The sequence below is a fragment of the Mytilus galloprovincialis genome, chromosome 3 (genome assembly GCF_965363235.1).
Source record: "Mytilus galloprovincialis chromosome 3, xbMytGall1.hap1.1, whole genome shotgun sequence".
In the NCBI taxonomy this organism is placed as follows: domain Eukaryota; kingdom Metazoa; phylum Mollusca; class Bivalvia; order Mytilida; family Mytilidae; genus Mytilus; species Mytilus galloprovincialis.
This window is the reverse complement of record NC_134840.1, coordinates 8227064-8251463: the sequence shown is the minus strand read 5'-3', so window position 1 is coordinate 8251463 and position 24400 is coordinate 8227064. Positions and strand designations below refer to the sequence as shown.

At 30.6% G+C, this 24400-nt stretch overlaps 1 protein-coding gene across 1 annotated transcript in view; it reads left to right on the top strand.

Moving 5' to 3' along the window:
• Nucleotides 1-24400, top strand: part of LOC143069853 (uncharacterized) — a 46827-nt gene that overhangs the window by 11484 nt on the left and 10943 nt on the right. Inside the window, exons 4-16 of the mRNA XM_076244657.1 lie at nt 3881-4000; nt 6969-7175; nt 11493-11642; nt 12193-12386; nt 13095-13197; nt 13650-13811; nt 14611-14833; nt 15177-15379; nt 16025-16151; nt 16413-16534; nt 17987-18148; nt 18587-18754; nt 20794-20958. Of these exons, the coding sequence (XP_076100772.1) occupies nt 3881-4000; nt 6969-7175; nt 11493-11642; nt 12193-12386; nt 13095-13197; nt 13650-13811; nt 14611-14833; nt 15177-15379; nt 16025-16151; nt 16413-16534; nt 17987-18148; nt 18587-18754; nt 20794-20958 (2106 nt within the window). The remainder of the gene's footprint in view (nt 1-3880; nt 4001-6968; nt 7176-11492; nt 11643-12192; nt 12387-13094; nt 13198-13649; nt 13812-14610; nt 14834-15176; nt 15380-16024; nt 16152-16412; nt 16535-17986; nt 18149-18586; nt 18755-20793; nt 20959-24400) is intronic.

Here is a 24400-nt window from a genome sequence, read left to right as displayed (position 1 = left end):
GCAATAACCCTATAATATTACACTCCCTTAAAAAGAATACCTTTACTTTTTCTGTACAACTGTTTAAATTTGTTCATGTATCATATTCTCAGAACAAAAAAAAAATTTTTTTAAGACAACATATGTGTTCATTGTATTCAAAGGATTTCTATTGTAATTAGTTTTATCTGGACAACAAATATGTTTATGCACAAGTTTAGGAAGATAAATTGGAATTTTGATTTTAATCTCCAGATGTTTTTTTTGTGTGTCTCAATTGTTTGTATTGTGATGGATATTTACAATTTGAAATAATACTTTATAGCGAATATTTGATGTGTTACGTGTGAAATACTATATTTGATGTTTTACATGTGAAATACTGACTGCATGATGTCTTATTAAAAAAAATATTTCTTTGAATTTAACAGTTGTAGGTAATTAATCGTACAATTCATTGCAGTAAAACATTTCTGAGTCATAAACATATCTTGAGTATTTCAAAGCACCATTATTTTCGTATATTGCGACTTTAGTTGCAGTAAGCTTGATGTAGGGATAGTGATCTGGCAGCAGCAGCGTTAACTTTCTTCTTAATAGCTTTATATTTTTGAAGGTGGAAGACTTGAATGTTTCATACTTTGTATATAAATGCTTTATGTCACAAGGTTATGGTCTGTCATATGTTCATTGTCCTTGACCTCATTTTCATGGTTCAGTGACAACTTAAAAAAAAGTTAAGATTTTTTGTAATGTTGATATTTTCTTATTATGAGTAATAGGATAACTATATTTGGTATGTGTGTACCTTGCAAGGTCCTCATCCCTGCCAGGCATATTTCACTTGACATCAACCTCATTTCACAGATCAGTGAACAAGGTTAAATTTTTGTGGTCAAGTCCATATCTTGGACACTATAAGCAATAGACATAGTATAGTTGGAGTATTGAAGGATTGTAAGGTGTACATGTCCAACTAACTGGCAGCTGTCATCTGATCTTGTCCTCATTTTCATGGTTCAGTGGTCAAAGTTAAGTTTTTGAGTTTTGGTCTTTTTTTCTAGTACTAAATGTAATAGGTCAACTATATTTGGTGTATGGCATCTTTTAATGATTTACATCTCAGTCTCACAGGTTTTATTTGACCGTGACTTCATTTTCATGATTCATTGCTCAGTTTTAAGTTTTTGTGTTTTGGACTGTTTTTCTTAAACTATAAGCAATAGGTCAACTATAATTGTTGTATGGAAGGATTGTAAGCTGTAAATGTCTGTCTGGCATGGTTCATCGGATCTTGACCTCATTTTCATAGTTCATTGGTAAATGTTTAGTTTTCTTGCTTAAGTCTGTCTCTTAGAAACTATAAGCTATAGGTCAACTTTATTTAATGTATTTAATGATTGTAAGGTAAACATCTATTTCTTGTCTGGTTTTTATGACCTTGACTCATTTTTTTTTTTTATCATTTTAAGTTTATGTGATGGTTGTAATAAAGCTTTATATTTAGGACTATCAACATAATATTAATGGATAATAAAGAAGGCGAGACATTTCTGTGTGTGCACTCTTGATTTATTTGGTGTTTCTATAGAATATTTTTGAAATTTGAGGTTACATGGTTACTAAAGCTTGTACACAGGTGAAAAAAGAGGTGAAAAAATGATAGGTTAACTTCCAGTAATGGTTATTGTTTTATATGCAATGAAATGTTATGTAAATATTTTTCAAGAGTACTGGACAGGATAAAATTTTACTTATGCCAATTAAGTATTTCTTTTTTTGATACAAAGACAAATCATTTAACAAAGACTAATAGGGGAAAGTCAATGGTGGTATTACACCTATAGGATGTGTAAATATATATAGCCATATTAAGTTAAAATAGTGGCGTTTAATCTGATTTTTCATGTAAGCAGGGTGTTGCCTTTCTGCAATCTATATTCAGTAATATTCTCTGTTCAAGTTGGAGTCTAATTTTCCAACCCTTCTTCAGGTATTACTTGCTAGTATAATTTTGTCTTGAATGGCATGAAATATTTGTCACTGGTCATTAAGCCAACAATTAAGTAATCAATAATCTTATACACATCAAAGTTATGTGAAATACAACAAGTTTATCTTAGAGCCATGATGATAGACTTACAAAGTGATTGCTTTTTATAATGGTTTTTATAGACAGGTTACTGATTGGGAACAAAGGATTGATTTGTATATACATAAGTCTTGGACTTCAGCACAGACACAACACAAATAAATCAAACCCAGTTAGTATGGAACAACTGATAGCAAGTCTACCCAAAACCAAACCTTACATTTAAAAGTTATCCTAACATAGATATTTTTTATTCAAATTGAGTATTTTGTCTCGCCTTGATGGAGTCAAAAAGCGAGACATAGGTATGCTGTTTCCAGTGTTGGCGGCGACGCGTCAACGGCGTCAACAATGTATTAGTTTGTGATTAGGTCTAGTTTATGGTGAACGGCAAGTGGTAGGTCAATCTTATTTGGTATGCAGTTGTATAAGCATTGGCACATCTCATTTCCATGGAGATTATTTGGCCCTGCCCCCTTAGTCATGGTCTATTGACTTCGAAACTTTCGCTTATTTTACATGTATTAGTTTGTGATTAGGTCAGTTTAAGGGGAACCACAAGTGGTAGGTCAATGATATTTGGTATGCAGTTGTATAAGCATTGACATATCTCGTTTCCATGGAGATAATTTGGCTCCGCCCCCTTAGTCATGGTCTATTGACTTAGAAAATTTTTCTAAGTTATCATGTATTAGTTTGTGATTAGGTCAGTTCAAGGGGAACCATTAGTGTTAGGCCAATGGTAATTGGTATTCAGTTGTATAAGCTTTGGCACATCTCATTTCCATGGAGAATATTTGGCCTTGCCCCTCAGTCACAGTCTAATGACTTTGAAACTTATCTTAGTTTACATGTATCAGTTTGTGATTAGATCAGTTTAAGATGAACTGCTTATGTTAAGTCAATGATATTTAGTATGCAAATTTATTGGCATTTGCAAGTATTGTTTCCATGAAGATTATTTAGCCCCAGTTCATTGACTTTGAAACTTTTACATAGTTTACAAGTTTATATTTTTATATTTAGATTTGGGAACGACTTATAATAAGTCAACGGTATTTGGTATGCAGATGTATTAGCATTGACACATTTCATTTTCATGGAGATTGTTTAGCCATATGACTCGATCATGGTTCATTGACTTTGAATATTTGCATAACTTGTGTAAGATGTTAGAGTATTGCTATCTGGATTTCAACATTTGCATTATCAAAATTACAATAAGGGGAGACATATCTCTGTGATAACAGTTTATTTTGTCATTATTTAACTATCTTGAAATTGATTTTGGTATCAAAAGAATGTATATTTTATTATGATATATTTCTTATTACAAAACTTGATATTTGTGTTTATGAAGAAGTATGAATAAATCAAAGCTTTTATTAAATGTCATCTGACAGTCATCTCTCCATGGACATCAGATCAATAGCTGATATCTTTATGTGAACAAATTGTTAGAAAGCACTAAAACATGTACTTTTTGTGATGATTTTGTCATAAATTTAAATTTCGTTTAAACTATAGTTAGAAATTTGTTCTCTCAAAAATAGCAGTTGATTTTATACTGTGTTATTTTGTTTTCAAATTGTAGCATATAAACTCTTTATTTAAAAAAAAAACATAAACAGATTTTTTATAATCAGTTTCTTCTTTCAAGTCCTGAATATTTCAGTATTGAAATCTGTCCTGGTTTCATCTTTTTTACATACCTAATGTATTTGGTTTGATAAATCCAACATAGTAAGTAAACAAACTCATAAATGCACATTTTAACACGCAAGTCTTATATGTTTTACATATACATAGATGGATGAATGGCAGCCTTGGGAAGACTGTATCAGAGATTGCAGTAAAGGAATACAAATACGTAAACGGAACATCAAAGTCAATCCGCAGTGCCATGGGGCCACGTGTAAATCATCTATTGTAAGTTTTACTCATTATAACTTCACTATACCGCATCAACTTTGCCAAAAAATTGCAACATACAAAACATCAATGTGTAAGTCTGTAAATAGCACTGATGGATACTTGTCTGTCTGTCTGTTTTTTCCTGTCTATTTTGTATTTGATTTAACTTTAGTTTAACATTACAAAGATTAATTTTTGTTTCGCCTGTGAGAAAAGTCTCAGAAATCATTACCAGGTGTTGCCTTTCCAGTGGCAGTGACTTTGACCACCTGCCCCCATAGGTCATGGCTTTCAATTAATAACCAATTTTCAATGTTAAAATTTATGCTTAAGTTAGTTTGATTGAAAATTCATTAAATAAATCAATGATATTTTCTAGAAAGTTGCATTACTATCAGTATCAGTTTGTCAACCAAATTAAAGCCCTGCCTCCAAGGTCATGGTCGATCAACTTTGAATCAATTAGCACTGTTGCCGTCCATCAATTTGTCTATTGTTGAATTTTCTGCAGACAGTCAAGACATATCTCTGTGTCAAACATTTATATGAATATATGCCAAATTTTGGTACAGCCAAACCATATTCTGGATAATTCAGAAATTGTTTCAATGATAAAACTATTAAATAAAGTCCCCAATCTTTTGTCTTGTTAAATGTAAAACAATCATTTACTACCTTGATAGATACTTCTCTCCACATTTCTGTGTGCATAATATTAATATTAATATAGATTAAGTTCATATTGTGATCTGCATACAAAGTAACCTCAATGATTTAACTTTGACATGATATGTTGTAATAACAATTTACTTTTTATGATATGAAATTGTGTCAACTTTAGCATGAATTACCAAATTACTTCATTTTTACCCTTGAAAACATTACATTTGTATTGGTACTTTTTAATTTCAAAGTAATTGTTCTGATGGATAAAGGGTACCAGGGGGCCTAATTACTTATTTGGTAACATCTTGGGAATATGTCTTCAAACAAAATATATATGCCTCAGAATTATATAAGATCACACACAGTCTTGCTTACTAGACTGCAAAATTGTATGAATGAGTCCATTAAAAAGATAATTCACATACTCTAAAGAAATTACGTTTATTGAGATGTGACAAATTGGAACAAAATAAAAGCACATGATATGGATTACTGTAGAAAAAAGTAGAAATTGTTATACATTGATGTTAAAAAAAAACACTTATAAATCTATTCATTGACAATATATACTTTTTAAAACAAATATTATATATATTCAATATCAAATCTGAAAGAGAGATACACATGCACAGAATGATGAAAAAATTGATAAGAATACCTTTACAAAACTGTATGCAGAAACTTATTGAGTTATCATAAAAATTTGAAAATGTAGCCATGATAAGTGGAGTACTAGCTTTTGTTATTATAGAATGTGAACACAATATTTTTTGCTAAAATTATATTTTTTTGTTTTCTTCAAAGGTAAATTGTTTAGTATGAATTATTCTATTACATGTATTTTATATTTGTTTTAAACTTTGAAATGTTGAAATACATCAAAAAGTCTGTACATTGTATTTGCTTTAAAATAAATATAGCAGACAAAGAAAAAAAGTATAATTACTACAAACAACATCTGTTACCTAGAAAGATTTTATCAATGTTGAGAAAAACCTAATAACAAAGGAGTTAACAAGTTTAAATAATCATTGACCAATTTAGTATTTACTGATTTGATAATTAAATTAATCACTCTGTAATATCAATTCACAAAATAAAATGAACTCATTGACACTCATACCACATCTTTTTATATCTATATCGTGAGACTTTTATAAAATATTGAATCTGAATCTATGATCAAGACAAAAATTCTTTAGTATATAATGACACATTCGTTTAGTACTATTTGAGTATGTTCTGTGACACATTCGTTTAGTACTATTTGAGTATGTTTAGTATATAATGACACATTCGTTTAGTACTATTTGAGTATGTTTAGTATATAATGACACATTCGTTTAGTACTATTTGAGTATGTTTAGTATATAATGACACATTCGTTTAGTACTATTTGAGTATGTTCTGTGACACATTCGTTTAGTACTATTTGAGTATGTTTAGTATATAATGACACATTCGTTTAGTACTATTTGAGTATGTTTAGTATATAATGACACATTCGTTTAGTACTATTTGAGTATGTTTAGTATATAATGACACATTCGTTTAGTACTATTTGAGTATGTTTAGTATATAATGACACATTCGTTTAGTACTATTTGAGTATGTTTAGTATATAATGACACATTCATTTAGTACTATTTGAGTATGTTCTGTGACACATTCGTTTAGTACTATTTGAGTATGTTTAGTATATAATGACACATTCGTTTAGTACTATTTGAGTATGTTTAGTATATAATGACACATTCGTTTAGTACTATTTGAGTATGTTTAGTATATAATGACACATTCGTTTAGCACTATTTGAGTATGTTTAGTATATAATGACACATTCGTTTAGTACTATTTGAGTATGTTTAGTATATAATGACACATTCGTTTAGTACTATTTGAGTATGTTTAGTATATAATGACACATTCGTTTAGTACTATTTGAGTATGTTTAGTGTATAATGACACATTCGTTTAGTACTATTTGAGTATGTTCTGTGACACATTCGTTTAGTACTATTTGAGTATGTTTAGTATATAATGACACATTCGTTTAGTACTATTTGAGTATGTTTAGTATATAATGACACATTCGTTTAGTACTATTTGAGTATGTTCTGAAAGAAGTTTAAGTATGAACTTTGTTCATTGAAGATTTATATGATTTCTGAAACTCAAATTTTTCATTTATAACGGATAAGTTTTTCTGTTTTATAAAAACTCTCTTATTATATCATTGTTAATTTTTTTTTATCAAAGTTTGATTACAGACTTACAATCATTTCAGTTATTAGAATGTCTTTGTTACTATTTATAGGATTGGCATCACTGTCATGAACCATGTAAATATCCTGATTACTGTAACCAGGGAGTATGTGGTTGTCCAGAGGGCATGAACCTAGCTACTGACGGTATCTCCTGTAACCCTATCTATTGTCCACCAATACCAGTCTTACAGTACTGTCCACCTACCAGATATTATCTGTCTAGCTGTAAATATCCTGTGTTTAATGCCTGTTCCTATGTAAGTTTGCTAACTATAGGTAGCACGGTAGTATTTGCATTCCAGAATTTAGGTTGCTCTTTTGTGTACCCTAAAAGTCAATGTATCTGAACATTGTAATTGTACCAAAAATACGGTATCAACTGAACATACTTTCCCAAACTGAGGGATGAATCAGGTGAAGAAAAAATAAAATGATTTTACATACAGATGAAAATGAATTTTTGAGAATTTAAAAAAATTTTGTATTCACTGCACAATAAAAGAGTATAAAAGCACTAGTGGCCTAGGTTTTTAAAGATAGCAAAAAAGTGCGATGGATATGTTACAATAGATGAACTAACACTAGCAGTAAACAATTTAAAACCCAATAAAAGCCCAGGTAAAGATGATATCTCAACAAATTTCTATAAAAAGTTTTGGCAATCATTAGGTCCAATCCTTGTTAACATCTTTAATACAAGCTACGACAGGCAAAAGCTACCATTTTCTCAAAGACAAAGTATTCTTAATCTTATATACAAAAAGAATGATCCACTAGATCTTTCAAATTATAGGCCAATCTCCTTATTAAACTCGGACTATAAAATACTATCTTACACATTAGCTCAAAGAATAAAAAATGTACTAAATTTAATAATAAATGCAGACCAAACAGGATATATAAAAAAACGATATATTGGCTTCAATCTCAGACAAATACAAGACATCATAGATTACGCCGACAAATTTAATGTTGAAGGTGCAATTTTGTTTCTAGACTTTTCAAAAGCATTTGATACCTTAAAATGGACCTTTATGTACCAAACTCTCGAACATTTCGGCTTTAATAGTTCATTTATTAACTGGATCAAGACGTTATATTCTGATATAAATAGCTCAGTGTTCAATAATGGATGGATTTCTGCACCAATTAGTCTAAAAAGGGGGGTGCGTCAAGGATGCCCCTGCTCTTCCATGATCTTCGTGATCGCAGTTGAAATTATGGCATGTAAATTAAGGAATGATTATAACATTAAAGGTTTTGAAATCAAACTTGACCATTCAAAACATAATTTGAAAATTTCCCAGTTAGCAGATGATACCACTCTTTTTCTTAAATCAAAAAATGAAATTATAGCAGCATTAAACGTTATTGAAATATTTGGCACATTTTCTGGTCTTAAATTAAATAAAAACAAAACGGAAGGCATTTGGATAGGAAAACTAAAAAATTGTAAAGATAAGGTAGATAATATAAAATTCACAGATAAACCCGTTAAAGTGTTGGGATTGTATTTCGGCACAAATAAAGCAGAATGCGCAAAACTAAATTGGGAAAATAAGTTTGAAAAAGCAAAAAAACTCATGAAATCTTGGGAAAAAAGACATCTTACGATCATCGGTAAAATTCTTATTATCAAATCACTTATCATCCCACAATTTACATACTTAGCAAGTATGACAGTCATAAATAAAATGTATAGCGACAACCTAGAAAAAGAAATTTTTAATTTCATCTGGAACGGTAAACAAGATAAATTAAAAAGGTCAACTCTCATAGCAGATTACAGTACGGGAGGACTTAATATGATAGATATCAACAGCTACTTCAACACACTTAAAATTAAATGGGTATCAAGACTAATGGAGTCAAAACATGAAAATTGGTCAATTATTCCGAGATTCTTTTTTGATAAATACGGGAAAAACTTCCTTATCTTCAAAATGAATTTAGAACTTAAAAATTTAAAACCACTTAAAATAACAACTGAACTACCAGAATTTTATCTGGATATTGTAAAATGTTGGATACGGAAAGGTGGAGGTCAAACTAAATCACCCACTAACTTTAGAGAAATACGCAAAGAAATTATATGGGGTAATAAAAACATAAAAATAAAAAATAAACCATTATTGATGCTCAATTGGATCGGAAGCAATATAATCTATATAAATGAAATAATTGACGAAAACGGTCAAATCAACGAAAAGACAATACTGCGTAAGTTAGAAATAAAACACAACTGGATAGCCGAACTATCAATATTAAAAAAAGCTATGCCAAAATGTTGGATAGATATCCTGAAAACAAATAAATCTGTTAAAACCCGCGTTAATATTAACGAAAAAATAATCAGAATGAATGAAACAGAAATAAATTTAGCAGATCTAGATAACAAAACCGTATATCAATATTTTTTAAAAAACAAAATAACTCCAAACATTGGATTAATAAAATGGCAAAAATTATTAGGCGTAAAACCATTACAAATTAAACACTCCTTATCATTTACAAACAAAGAAATATACACAAACAAACTTAAAGTATATAAATGGAAACTATTTAGCTATATATTGCCGAACACAGAAAATCTTTTTAAATGGAAAATATATAATACGTCAGAGTGTACTTTATGCAAATGCACAGACAATTATCAACATTTTTTTATCGACTGTAAATTTTTAAAAGATTTGTGGAATAAAATAACAGAAAAAATGAATATCATAAACTTCTGTAAGAAATAAACTTAATAGATATAGTCTTTGGATATAAAATAGGAGACCGACATTATAATGACATAAATCTTATTATAACGTTGATAGGTTTCTCAATTTACAAATCATTTTACACGTCGGAGCAAAGAACAAAATCCGCCGACATATACAATATCTTTAAAAAAGAATTTGAATTATATTTTGAAGTTAACAGATGTGTAAAAAAAAGTAAAAGTAATTGAATTCGCAAATTTCAAAAAAATCTTTAAACTGTTAGATTATAAAATATAAAAATCGACACCTCAGCGGCCGTAAAGAAAAACCCTTAAATTACACCTATTCTAAAACTTAAATCAAAACACAATAAGGTACAGATTATGTACAAAGATAATAAATTCATATTTCTATAATAATAAACATAAAATATCTCACCTTTTGATAATAATCCAAAAGCGAAAAGATTAACACGTGAAGTATATTATCCCTCAATCACGTCAAGTTACGATTATCTGATCACATTAAGACATCTGCACGATTTTTCTAAACGAGCAATATGTGTCAGGTAGATTGATTCAATAATGAGGATGTTAAAGTAAGGGTCAAATACGGTACAAAATTACGTAATTATAAATGTGAATGATTTGCAATTATATATGCTTATATTGTATTTTTTTTTCTATTTGTAATTGACTAACAATCAGTCAGATTATATTATAATTAAAAATGTATGTTTCAAACACAAATTAAACTAACAAATACTAACAAAATTTATTATATACTGCTAACGGTTAACGAGGCCGGGATAAGGTACCGGTATTTGATGTATCAACTAACAAATGTGAAAAACTATCAATAAAACATGAGAACTGTTAAAAAAAAAAAAAAGATAGCAAAAAAGTAAACGGTCATGATACATATTGAAAATCATTTCTGAAAAGTATAATGGAAGTACTTCAGTTAACTGTGAATGTAGAATTTTTGGCAGTGTTAGCAAGTGGGGAAAATTTTAAAAAGGCTATCATTATCCATACCTTCCAACTGTCACTATTTGTGGGGGATTTCCCCCATGGAGGCTCCCATGTGGAAATTTTGTAAGTACAATTTCGTCCACTATTTTAAAGAAAATAATTAATTTAACAATGGCTATGAGCTTGTTAAAGCATGAGGAAACCCAAAAAACACATTAGAATATATTTGAAGGCCCCCTTGAAGGTTTTGTAGGACTTGAAGAACCATCTTTGACGTAAAACCCCCATGGGCATTTTGCAAAGTTGGCAGGTATGATCATTATCCCTTATGGGACAGGAAATACTACCGTGTCACCTATGATATAGTTTCAGAGGAAATGACTGTTAGGGAAATGTTAAAACACTCAATTCACTTATTTATCATTAACAGCCAAACATAATTGTCTCCCCTGTCTGTCATTTTGCCTGGGACAAAAAAATACAGGATGTTACTGAATCCAGTCATGTATGGGCTCTCACATGTGCAATTCTTGTCAGATATTTATGAAATTTAAATGAAAGCTTTTTATCAGCTATGTTGTTGACTAATATAAAAATCAGTGATGATGAGCAATTTTTAAAAGAGTTAAAAATTCACATTATAAGCAATCTCATTTCAATGTATTGAAGGATATATAAGAATCTTGTAATATTAGTAAATAAATGTTGGGGATATATTTGGCAGGTAATTTTGAATTGCAATCTAACTTTGAAGTGATGATGTATTATTGGCTGATGAGATGATGATGATGAGGATTTTGTCATGATTTACATGTATAATGATAAGACATAAATAAATTGAACATTTTCCTGTTTTTTAACAAATAATTCATACTTTTTTTTTTATTTGCAGAGTTACAATTCAACATGTATACCAGTTTGCAAAGGTGATTGGACTATAATTACTCAACCAGACAATATGAATTATGTCACCTGTCAAAAGGACTCCAAATGGTCCACCCCTAAAATCTTCTGTAGTCCTTTTAATAACCCACCAACTGATGTAAGTTACATAAATTTTATAAGTTGGCCAGATTTGTTTTTTTAATTATGAAGATGTTTAATCAATCAGAAGGATGCATTGAAGCAATATATTTTTTAATTGGATTTACAGCAAAACTTTCTTCGTAAAATGCACTATCTTCACTTTCCTGATTAGATTCGAAGGACTGGCAAAAGATACCAAGGGACATCTAATTTTATAAGTTTAAAATAAACTGACAACGCAATGACTAAAAAGAAAAAAAGACAAAACAGACAAACATAAGTACACAAAATGAGGGGGTGTTAAAATTTGCATATTTTACATGTTTTCTTTGATTTTAAATTTTGTTGCAAATTTCTGCCCTCCTCTGGATTGTCAGCTGTAAATTGAGGAAAGTTGATTCTATAAATATCATTAATGTGTATGTGAATGTGAATCAGCATTCACCAGAAAATAAGAGATACCTGTACAAACCAAACATGAATGAACATTTTCTTTAGACCAACATCTTGCTTATTATTTGACCCTAAAAAGACTATGTTGTATATTATATATTATTAAATTTCAGATTAACATAGACATTTCTAAGACTAAGATTCCAGAGAATACGGAAGCAGGTTATTGTATTTATATGGGAACTGTTGATGATGTCTATGATAGCCATGTTTATACAATCATCAGTGATGTCTCTAACAGATTCCAAATATTACAACACAGACTTTGTCTTAAAGTCAAAGCTAACTTTGAAGATCAACCAAATAAGTAAGTTACTATTTGGAAATTTTCAACTTGATCTCGACTTAGAATACATTTTTTTCTTGCAATACATCAGAATAACTATTTATTCATTAATGGAATATTAAGTTTTACAGGTTTTTGTTTTGCCTGCAACCAAAGTCAAGGAAAGTGAGACATGGGTGTTGCTTTTCTAGTGGCATTAGGGGCAGTGTCAACAATTGTTTAAGTTTTCTGATTTAGTCAGTTTGATAGGAACTACTTTTGATAGATCAATGATATTTTCTCTTTTAATTTGATTAGCAATGTCGCTGTCCATCAGATTGCCTCTTTTTTTAGATTTTTGTTGTTGACAGACAAGACAAAACTCTGTATCAACAGTGTATTTGAATAGGCTTTAATCATGCAGTTTTAAAAAGATACTTGGCAAAAAAAAAAATCAAGTAACTTGGAGCAAAACAAATTGAAACACCATCCTAATAGTAATTTTTTAAAACTTCAAAAGTTATTAAATGAATAAAATGTTGTACTGACAGCTTACAAATATTCTACTTTTTATCTGAAGACATAAAACTTCCATTAAATTTATGTGCTTAGTTATTACTTTGCATATACATACACTTTAATCACAAAGTAAAGATAGGGATTATCATATTATGGTATTGGCAGAAATTTAACTTCATGAAAATACAGTCTATAATCTAATTTTTTCATGTTCTTCTTTATTGCTTTTAGGTGGAATATAACAATTAGAACCACAGATTTGGACAAAGCCTTCTTTGAGAAAATATTTGAGTTTGAAATTTTGAATGCTAATGACCCTCCAAAGGCTGCTTATGTATGTATACATTTAAATATATGCCAACATATTCAATTGATAAGAACTGTTATAAACTAAGTTAACTTGGAATCCGTAAAAAGATTTTTTGAAAAAAGAATTAAATGTGTAACTGTGAAATAATGATCAGGCTTTTTAACTTGATGTTCTTTTTATTAACTGAAATTCATATATCATTACAAAAAAAATCTTAACAATAGTTCTTCACTTATTACAGATATAGTCTGTCAGTAAGCTCAGTACCTTCTGTGTAGGGATATTTAAGGATTCAATGAAATAATCATTTGTCAGTCCAGATTTCTATACTTGATTTGACGTATTTATGAAGCAATATATTATTTAAGAAATATTATCAAATATTCTATTCTTCCATAGATTAACAGCTAAGACAGGGGACCATGATTAAAAAGATTTGAAAAGATGTTTTTTTCAGGTTTATTTCTCCATTTCAGCTGACTCCTGATACAATACCTGAGAATAGTATGATTAATACGACGGTTGGCTGTTTTTCTGGAGTGGATGATGACCCTAATCAAACATTGTCATTTCTCCTTGTTAACTCCAATTACAAGATGTTTGCAACCTACATTGAAAATGGACAAACATGCTTAAAGGTAACACAATCATTCAGAAATTTAAAAACTCTACAGGCCAAAGAATATTGTTGCCTAAAAAAATGAAATTACTTGATGATATACAGAACAGTTATTCAATAAAATTCAATAATGTTATTATTGCGATTTTGTCATTTAAGAGTAAAATGCAATTTTAATTTTTGCGATATTGAGGAAAACCCTGTTTAATTCATATAAAAATTTAAAAAATGCGCGTTTAAATTACTGCAATTATGACCCTGTCGTATTTTTCGCAATATTAAAAAAACAACGTAATAATTTCTGAATTTACAGTAATCAATCACACCTTCAACATCGAGGTACAGAAGATCAACCTGGATTAATTTAAGAAATAATTCATGCACACCATAAATTTCAGGTTCATCTGATGAAAGATTTTGGACACTTTTTAAACACTCGAGTGTCTACTTCAGTTGTTTCAATTAGTTTATTTACGGCATTTAAGACGGATACTGTCTTCAATTTAACTCAAATGATAAAATTGTGAAGATTTCAGTAAGCATGACTTAATGATGCTAGTACCTGATATTTGTGCATTGCATTGTCAAACACAGCCCATATTTATCACAGAAGTATTCTACTTTCCAATAAACAGCTAAAACTTTATATTTTAATAATTATGTAAAACTGTTATATTTTGGGACCAAAAAAGGGTTTTATTGGACCTATTCCTTTGTTGAAAAAGAATCTAAAGTTTTGTTAATTTTTGAAATAATGCATTGTTAGGTTAATACTTATAACTTTACCTTTCACAAATGTGTTATCTAACTTTTTGTAGGTAGCCAAAGACTCTAATGAAAAGTGTCCATCAGAAGGAGGAAAATATTGTTTGTTAAACAGAGAGAAGCGTAAGAAAAGGACTATTACAGTGATGGCTCGAGATGATGGTAATCCTAGGATGAAGGCTTACTTTGACATAAATATACATCTATCTGATGTTAATGATAAACCAACAGAAGTTGTACTGGAGCCTTCCAATATCCCTGAGGGGGTTCAACCAGGTGTGTAAGCCATCAATTACTACAATGCACTTCTTTACTTTTAATTTGACCTATTGTTTTTGGTCCCAGAAAGTTTAGTTTTGTATGCCCAACTTAACATATATTTAGGATTACCAGGCCTAATAGTTGTTCCTAAATATGCATTATCAACTGGAGAATTAGATTCTGAGATGGTATTTAGTTTCTCATTGATTCCAAATGTAAAGGATTCTATTATTACCTCTTTGTCCTAATGGTGCTAACAGGACATCTACAAAAATATGTTATGAATTATTTAAGGAATAAGTAAATATATGTTATTTTATTCTGAATTTATCACTGAATTTAATGATGTGTGTTTCAGGAAATGAAGTTGTTGCTATTGTTACAAAAGACGAGGATATTGACCAGTCACACACATACGAACTGATAAATGATCCCAGTGGTGTATTTACTATCAAAAATGGAAAGCTGATAACATCTAGAAGTTTTGACTATGAAACAGAAAAGTTAACAGAATTTACGATTGATGTAAAATCCACAGATAATGGAGAAAACCCTTTGTCTGTAAGTAGGAATTTTGTAGCTATTCTGAAAATCCTATGTCTGTAGGAAAGAATCTTTATAAAAAACCTCCTGTTTATTATTAGAAAACTATATGAAAATTATCAGTCTCTAGGAGAAATAAAGTTGTGTGGATTCAAAGTCTTTATTGACGGTGCTTATGTCCAAAGTCAAATTAAACTCTTGAAGAAATAAAGTGTGGATTCAAAGTCTTTATTGATGGTGCTTATGTCCAAAGTCAAATTAAACTTCTTACAACTTACTTGATGCCCATTCCCAGATGAAAATTTCAGGGACTGAATTTTCAGCTCTCCCTTGACACCATTTGCGAGTATGGTCTTGAGAAAACGATGATATTCCATTGGAAGGGGAGGATAAATTGCTGACCTGTGTTAAGAGAGAGCAATATCTCTTGCATGTTAAAGACACCCTTGTAGATTTCGATAAAAGAGCAGGCTAATGCCGCTACAAGGCAGCACTCGCACCCGCAAAGTAGAAAGGGATTAATATAAGTTGCAAAACTTGTTTCCCAATCCAATATAGGTGAATATGTTTAAACTAACAAGAGAAGCCTAAACATTAAAATGTGTACCTTTGAAGTCTGGTTCATTATTATTGACATAAAATATCTAACTTGTTGTATTTAAGGTAACATCTACTATAAAGTTCAAGATCCAGGACATGAATGAGGTTCCATATGCACTTCAGGTTACTGCAGAAAATTCTCCTTTGTCATATGAAAATGATAAACCTAAAGTCAGAGAGAATGCAAATCGTAAGCCTTTATTTTACTTCATGTCTAATTTGTATTCAAATATTCCTTTTATCAATCACAATTTTTTTGGAAGCTTATTTTCCTTATTTTATTGTTGAATGAATTCTTATTTAGAAGTCTAAAAATTCATATCATGCATTCAAAGTTGAAAACATGTTATGCTGTAAACATTATGTATATATGTGCATGCAATATGATATTGATAATGTAGTCCTAATGGTATATTTATTTTTGTTTTGAGAAAGTGTATTTTCATTACAGATGTAGTGATAGGTACCATTAATGTTAAAGATTATGATGAGGGTGATTGGATAACATTGACCTTACTAGATAATGCAGACGGTAGATTGGAATTGAAAAATACAATATGTTCCAGTGTTGGAGTAAGTCATAAATTATTACTATAATATTTTCTGTTACGGGAGATTTTTTATCTTTGGAAACTTCTCATATATAATTTTTCAATTTTTGTTATATATCTTTTGTGCTAATATGTGACCTGGATGCTTCATACTTTGTATATAGATGCTTTATGTTACGAAGTTTCCGTAAGTCACATGTCCAATGTCCTTGACCTCATTTTCATGGTTCAGTGACCACTTGAAAAAAAAGTTCAAATTTTTTGTAATGTTGAATTCTCTCTTATAATAAGTAATAGGATAACTATATGTGTGTACCTTGCAAGGTCCTCATGTCTGTCAGACAGTTTTCACTTGACCTCGACCTCATTTCATGGATCAGTGAACAAGGTTAAGTTTTTGTGGTCAAGTCCATATCTCAGATACTATAAGCAATAGGGCTAGTATATTCAGTGTATGGAAGGACTATAAGGTGTACATGTCCAACTGGCAGGTGTCATCTGACCTTGACCTCATTTTCATGGTTCAGTGGTTATAGTTAAATTTTATGTGTTTTGGTCTGTTTTTCTTATACTATATGCAATAGGTCTACTATATTTGTTGTATAGAATGATTGTAAGGTGTACATGTCTAGCGGGCAGATGTCATGTGACCTTGACCTCATTTTCATGGTTCAGTGGTCAAAGTTAAGTTTTTTTAGTTTTAGTCTTTTTATCTAATACTATATGCCATAGGTCAACTATATTTGGTGTATGGAAATATTTTATGATCTTTACGTCAGTCGCGCAGGTTTTATTTGACCTCATTTTCACAGTTCATTGCACAGTGTTAAGTTTTTGTGTTTGGTCTATTTTTCTTAAACTATAAGTAATGGGTCAACTATATATGTTGTATAGAAGCATTGTTAGCTGTACATGTCTGCCTGGCATGGTTCATCTGACCTTGACCTCATTTTCAAGTTTCATTGGTCTTTGTTAAGTTATCTTGGTTAATGTTCAGTTTATGTGACAGTTGTAATAAAGCTTAGCTTTATACTTAGGACTATCAACATAATATCAATGATTAGTATAAAAGGCGAGACATTTCAGCGTGTGCACTCTTGTTTTATATAATTGCCTGTTACCTTGAAAACTATGATAGATAGAGATAAACTTTAATGGCAAAAATTATCAGAACAAGATCCACACAAAGCAAGAAGCATAATTTCATCCAAAAGTTGGAATGAGAAGAAATGTTTACAATGAAATTCCACTAGAAAAAATTATCTTTTTAAAAGTATGTCACAGGTATTTTATAAGAACATCTTTACATAATCCAGGTTTCCTAGTGTATTTATAAATGAAGATTTTAACAGATATTATAAACAATTTCAAAAGGACTGGATATAAGTTTGAGTAACATTTGAAATGCATTCAAATAAAGCAGAAGAATGAATACCATTGCTATGGGAAATGAATTTGTGAAATTGTTTTATAGGATGTCAATGTATACTGCAAAGGTTTACTGACAACACACTCACCATTTAACTATGAGATTGAGCCTTCTGTCACCTTCTCTGTTCAGGCAACAGACAAAGCAGGCTTAACCAAGGTCATCAACTTGACCTTGGAAGTTGTAGATTTCAATGATGCAGCTTCTGTAAGTTTATTATTGATTAAGTTTTTAGGTATTTATTTGTTTCATTTTTCATTGTTAAAAATTGTCTGTATACATTATGAGATGCAGGAAGATTTGAGTCGCATCCATTCTTAAAAGTTTACTAAGAATTCATCCAGAAAGCAGGAAGTCTTGACAAGATATTGACATCTCACTCTAAAAGGCACACAGATAAACTGTAATGTTGTTCACTAGCTATATCTCATAATTCATTAATGTATTAAGTCTACTCACATGAGTGTAAGATAAATTGTTATGATGAGAATTGTTATTGTCAATTTCAAAAAGAAAAAAATGATTGAATTTGAGGAACTAAATATGTGTTTATAAGAATGTGTTATTTTAATATAGTTTTTAAGTTTTAAAACCCCAAATCATAACCATATATATAAACCACTGAAATATTTTGTTACATTCCAGGACATACTGATTGATAGTGAATCAGTCGCTGAAGTCTCTGTAGAAGAGAATAAATTGGACATTGTGATTGGTCAGTTATCCAGTGTGGATGAGGATAAAGATGACCAACATGAATATTCTATAACTGACCCGTCTGGACTGTTTATTGTAGAAGGCAATGTATTTAAGGTAGTTTTGTATTTGAAAAAATGTTTACATGAGGGTAGAAATGCCCTTTACCGTCAGGCGTCAAATTGACATTTTTGGCTTGTGTTAGCATCAAATGGGTTAAAATTTTACTGTGATTTGTCAAAATATCCTTATCGTCATTTGTCTGAGGCCTCAAACAGGATTCTACTTTGTTTAAATTATCTCCCCATTACGCCAGTTCATTTTCACAATCGTAGAAATGGAAGCCATTGTAGGGATGACGCACTGCCAATTTTGTTCTCAGAAACCGATAAATTTATCCACATTGCACCATTACGATCCTTATATGTCAGTTGTATTTTAAAAGACAAATGTATCAACTAGCTAATGAGCATCAGTTAATGATCTTGTCTGTATTGATTCAACTTAAAACTATATTTGTCTGATTGGTTGTCAGGTGGAATTTTCTAAAATTCATAAACATTTAAAAAAAAATCTAATTAAATATTTCCTGGAAGGGCAGACTAGATTTTTTTAGTGGTTGAAGACTATAAACCCTAGTTTTCACACACAAAAAATTATAATTTTTCGAAGATATGCATTTTCATCATCCAACTTGAATGACTGTCGTCAAGTACTTTCAGTAAAAAAATAGCTATTCGAACACACCTACTCTGTTTTTGTGATTCATTAGATAGGTATTTCACTTGACCTATATATTTCATCTTTTAGTATTGTGATTTTTTTTATGTTATAAAGTCAATCTGTAGCTTTGATATATAAAAATGATAGAATCTGAAGCGAGACAATGTATGAAATATTCTTGCTTTGTACGATATCAAGACAAAATATTCAACTCAAACACTCCCTAACATATAAAGGTACACTCGATTTTCTCTTTTCGATACAATTGTTACCCATTTTTTGAATTTTTTCTTAAGTCACATGACTGAAGGGCAGATACAAAAGTTACTGAACTAATAGATTGATATGTTTTACGTCCGTGGTAAAATTAAAAAAAAAATCGGAGGTTATGCATTTTCTACATCCAACTTGAAAGATACCCATGTCGTTGACTTGATATCTAATTGTTCTGCTTAACTATGTACTAAATAGATTGAAAACTTATGCAAATGGTGTTTTTAAAATAAAACACTTTGTAATTGAGAAGAAAATTGTAATTTTGTTTGTTTTTATTAACTTTTAAAAGTTTTTGTCACTATAGTAAACATTATAGTAAGCATTTATTGCCTTCTCTAACAAAGAGGTTGGATTCTTTTGTTCAATTTCAATTTTATTTTTGGAAAAAAATTAACGTGTTGATTATTTTTGTGTCTAAATAAAATATATATATTTGATTATCATTCACCTAAAATTACTGTTAAAGTCATTTAACAAGATAATTTACCATTATTTGCCATGATGGTACCTCCATTATGACCCTGCTATATGTATTATTAGAAGGAAATTTAAATGTTTAGAGGGTTATAGAAGTTTTTCTCAGTTCATAAGATAAAGGTCATATTAGGCTTAATTTTCAAACTAACAACTTTATAAAAAATGATAGCCACTTAATGCTTGTCTTGCCTGTTGAGGATGGTTTTTTTTTATGCTCCATTAATAGGCATTATGTTTTGCATTCTTGCGTTCATTCATTCGTTTGTTCGTCTGTCTTTCCATCTGCCTAGCTTTAGTTTAAAGATTTGGTCAATTTAGTTTTGATGAAGTTGATGTCCAATCAACTTGAAACTTAGAACACATGTTCCCTATAAGATAATTGTTCTGATTTTAATGCCAAATAAGGGTTTTGACCCCAATTTCATGGTTCATTTAACATAGATAATGATAGTGTGAGTGGGGCATCCTTGCACTATGGACAGATTCTTGTTTTTCATTTGGACAGCATAGTATTCACTTCTCCATGTTAAGAATGTCTGAGTTTATTGAATAATTTCATTGTATCCTGTTGGACTCACAGGCAGGTATGGTTTTCATTTACAAGTAGAGTTAAATACTTATCGTTCATGCTCCAATGAAGATCAATCAATTATATGTTAGATACATTTTACTTTTTCCAGGCAGCCTCATCTACAGTTATTGACTTTGAAAAAGGCAACAAATACACTGTTACCTTGACAACAACAGATAAAGGAATACCACCCATGTCACATGACAAAGAAATAGTCATAAATATAATAGATATAAACGAAGCACCATTAGACATACAGATATCTAAAAGTCAGGTACGTACATATACACTGTTTAACCTCTAACCTATTTTCCTGCTTTTATATGTTTTTATTCAAATCAAACAAGACATGTCAGGAACTGTTGAATTGAAAGTTGTAAAGGTGGAACAGTTGATGATTTGAATCATGTGTATTTGAATGGGTTGTTATGATCTTGCCATCATTTAAATGGTTTATTGATCAAAGATGATTTCCTTTATTAGGCCAGTTTCAAAAATACCAAATGTAATTGGTCAGTTGAACATTAAATCTGTTGAATGATTGTAATGAGTACATGTCTGTCTTACAGGGGTCTGTTTAACCATTATATCATATTTAATAGATCATTGATCTCTGTTAAGTTATTGTGATATGATATTCCATTTTCTAGGCAAGTAGGTGACTAGCATTTCATGATTGCTTGAAGAATGATAAAGAATATTTGGCCAGATTTTTTTTTATCAGTTTAACAAGTAAATTAAAAAAAAATTAGGGTCGAGGGGACGAAATAAAAATAAAAAAAAGTGCACAATTGGTCCTGTCGACACTAAAAATAAATATTAACCATTATAAGTGATTTTTTTTTTTTTTTGAATTTATCAAAATACAAGAACAATGAAATGAGAACAGACCACTTTATTAACCCTTCTATTAATATGAACATAAAAACTATTTTTGGATTCTGTATTTCCTCTAATATAAATCAATGGCACCAGGTAAATATATCAACCTCGCTGCATATACACTATATATTTATATACCTGTCACCAAGTCAGGGACCTCTTAGTGTATGCAGAGACATATACTTGGTATATACAAATACAAATACAAATATTTTTTTGGCACAAACACAATTACAATAATTGGCAAAGGCCCATATTTCAGTGCATTATAACAATGAATACAGCATATATATATGTATATATGTATAAGTACCAGCCACGTCCACTTGTATTTGTGTCCATCTGATGAGTTAAGCCTTTTTCAACTGATTTTTATAGTTCATTCTTATGTTGTACTGTTATACCACTGTCCAGGTTAGGGGGAGGGTTGGGATCCCGCTAACATGTTTAACCCCGCCACATTATTTATGTATGTGCCTGTCCCAAGTCAGGAGCCTGTAATTCAGTGGTTGTCGTTTGTTTATGTGTTACATATTTGTTTTTCGTTCATTTTTAGCTCACCGGGCCCGAAGGGCTAAGTAAGCTTTTCCCATCACTTGGCGTCCGGTGTCCGGCGTCGTCCTGCGTTAACTTTTACAAAAATCTTCTCCTCTGAAACTACTGGGCCAAATTAAACCAAACTTGGCCACAATCATCATTGGGGTATCTAGTTTAAAAAATGTGTCCGCAGACCCGGCCAACCAACCAAAATGGCCGCCATGGCTAAAAATAGAATATAGGGGTAAAATGCAGTTTTTGGCTTATAACTCAAAAACCAAAGCATTTAGAGCAAATCTTACAGGGGTAAAATTGTTTATCAGGTCAAGATCTATCTGCCCTGAAATTTTCAGATGAATCGGATAACTTGTTGTTGGGTTGCTGCCCCTGAAATGGTAATTTTAAGAAAATTTTGCTGTTTTTGGTTATTATCTTGAATATTATTATAGATAGAGATAACTGTAAACAGCAATAATGTTCAGCAAAGTAAGATCTACAAATAAGTCAACATGACCAACATGGTCAGTTGACCACTTTAGGAGTTATTGCCCTTAATAGTCAATTTTAAACCATTTTTCGTAAATCTTAGTAATCTTTTAGAAAAATCTTCTCCTCTGAAACTACTGGGCCAAATTTAACCAAACTTGGCCATAATCATTATTGGGGTATCTAGTTAAAAAAATGTGTCCGGTAACTCGGCCAACAAACCAAGATGGCCACCATGGCTAAAAATAGAACATGGGGGTAAAATGCAGTTTTTGGCTTATAACTCAAAAACCAAAGCATTAAGAGCAAATCTGACAGGAAGTAAAATTGTTGATCAGGTCACGATCTATCTGCCCTGGAATTTTCAGATGAATCGGATAATCGGTTGTTAGGTTGCTGCCCCTGAATTGGTAATTTTGAGGAAATTTTGCTGTTTTTTTGTTATCTTGAATATTATTATAGATAGAGATAAACTGTAAACAGCAATAATGTACAGCAAAGTAAGAACTAAAAATAAGTCACTATAACCAAAATAGTCAATTGACCCCCTAAGGAGTTATTGCCCTTCATAGTCAATTTTTAACAATTTTCTTAAAATTTGAAGATTTTCAATAACATTTTCCACAGAAAGTACTGTTATAGATAGAGATAATTGTAAGCAGCAAGAATGTTTAGTAAAGTAAGATCTACAAACACATCACCATCACCAAAACACAATTTTGTCATGAATCCATCTGTGTCCATTGTTTAATATTCACATAGACCAAGGTGAGCGACACAGGCTCTTTAGAGCCTCTAGTTTTTACATAAATAAGGCCGTTAGTTTTCTCGTTTGAATTGTTTTACATTGTCTTATCGGGGCCTTTTATAGCTCGCTATGCGGTATGGGCTTTGCTCATTGTTGAAGGCCATACGGTGACCTATAGTTGTTAATGTCTGTGTCATTTTAGTCTTTTGTGGATAGTTGTCTCATGGGCAATCATACCACATCTTCTTTTTTATAGCATAGTTAAATATGTTATAACTAAGAAGCTAAAATCTTATTTCTATACACCAGACATTTATATATATAAGAACTAGTCACTTTCAGGACTTTTTAAAGAATTACTATTAATGCAACTATTAATATTTAGCTGATTTTCACTACAACATGTAGGAAGTATATTTAATAAAATATTTTTAAAGTTAATTCTGTAGTAGGAGAAATTTTCACATTTCAGTAAAAAGTGATTTTCATCTTCTACCTCACCTGATTTACATACATTACAAACTCGTTCATTGGGGGGTAAATCTAAATATCGTCCTTTTTCAATAGCAAGATTGTGTGCACTCAATCTTATTTTACACAGAGTTGTGAGAGATGACCTTTCTAATTTATTATTTAGAACATCAACATAAGAACTACCCTGATTTGAATTATGAAATTGTTGGTAAAATTTTAGTTTTGATGAATCGTGAATTTTTGGTGACTGATCCTGTGTGCACTGATCAACCACTCATTGTTTAATACTTGGTAGATATTGTTTAATAGAAAAGTTTCCCCCAGCTAGGTTTGAAAATCCTAGAATGTTTAAAATAGAATAAAGTTTCTTTGTCCAGACATGTGTATATATTTCTCTGGTGTAATAGATCTAAAGTTGAGCTACTTTAACTTATAAATTGAAACAATGCATATACATGGAAATATATACATACATCAAGAAGATCTAACCAAAAGTATGTGAATTTGTGTGGATGCGTAATTTTTCCTTTTAGGATAAATTTTTATCTGTCAGCAGTGCCATTCTTGCATCCATAATCATTATTGCGAA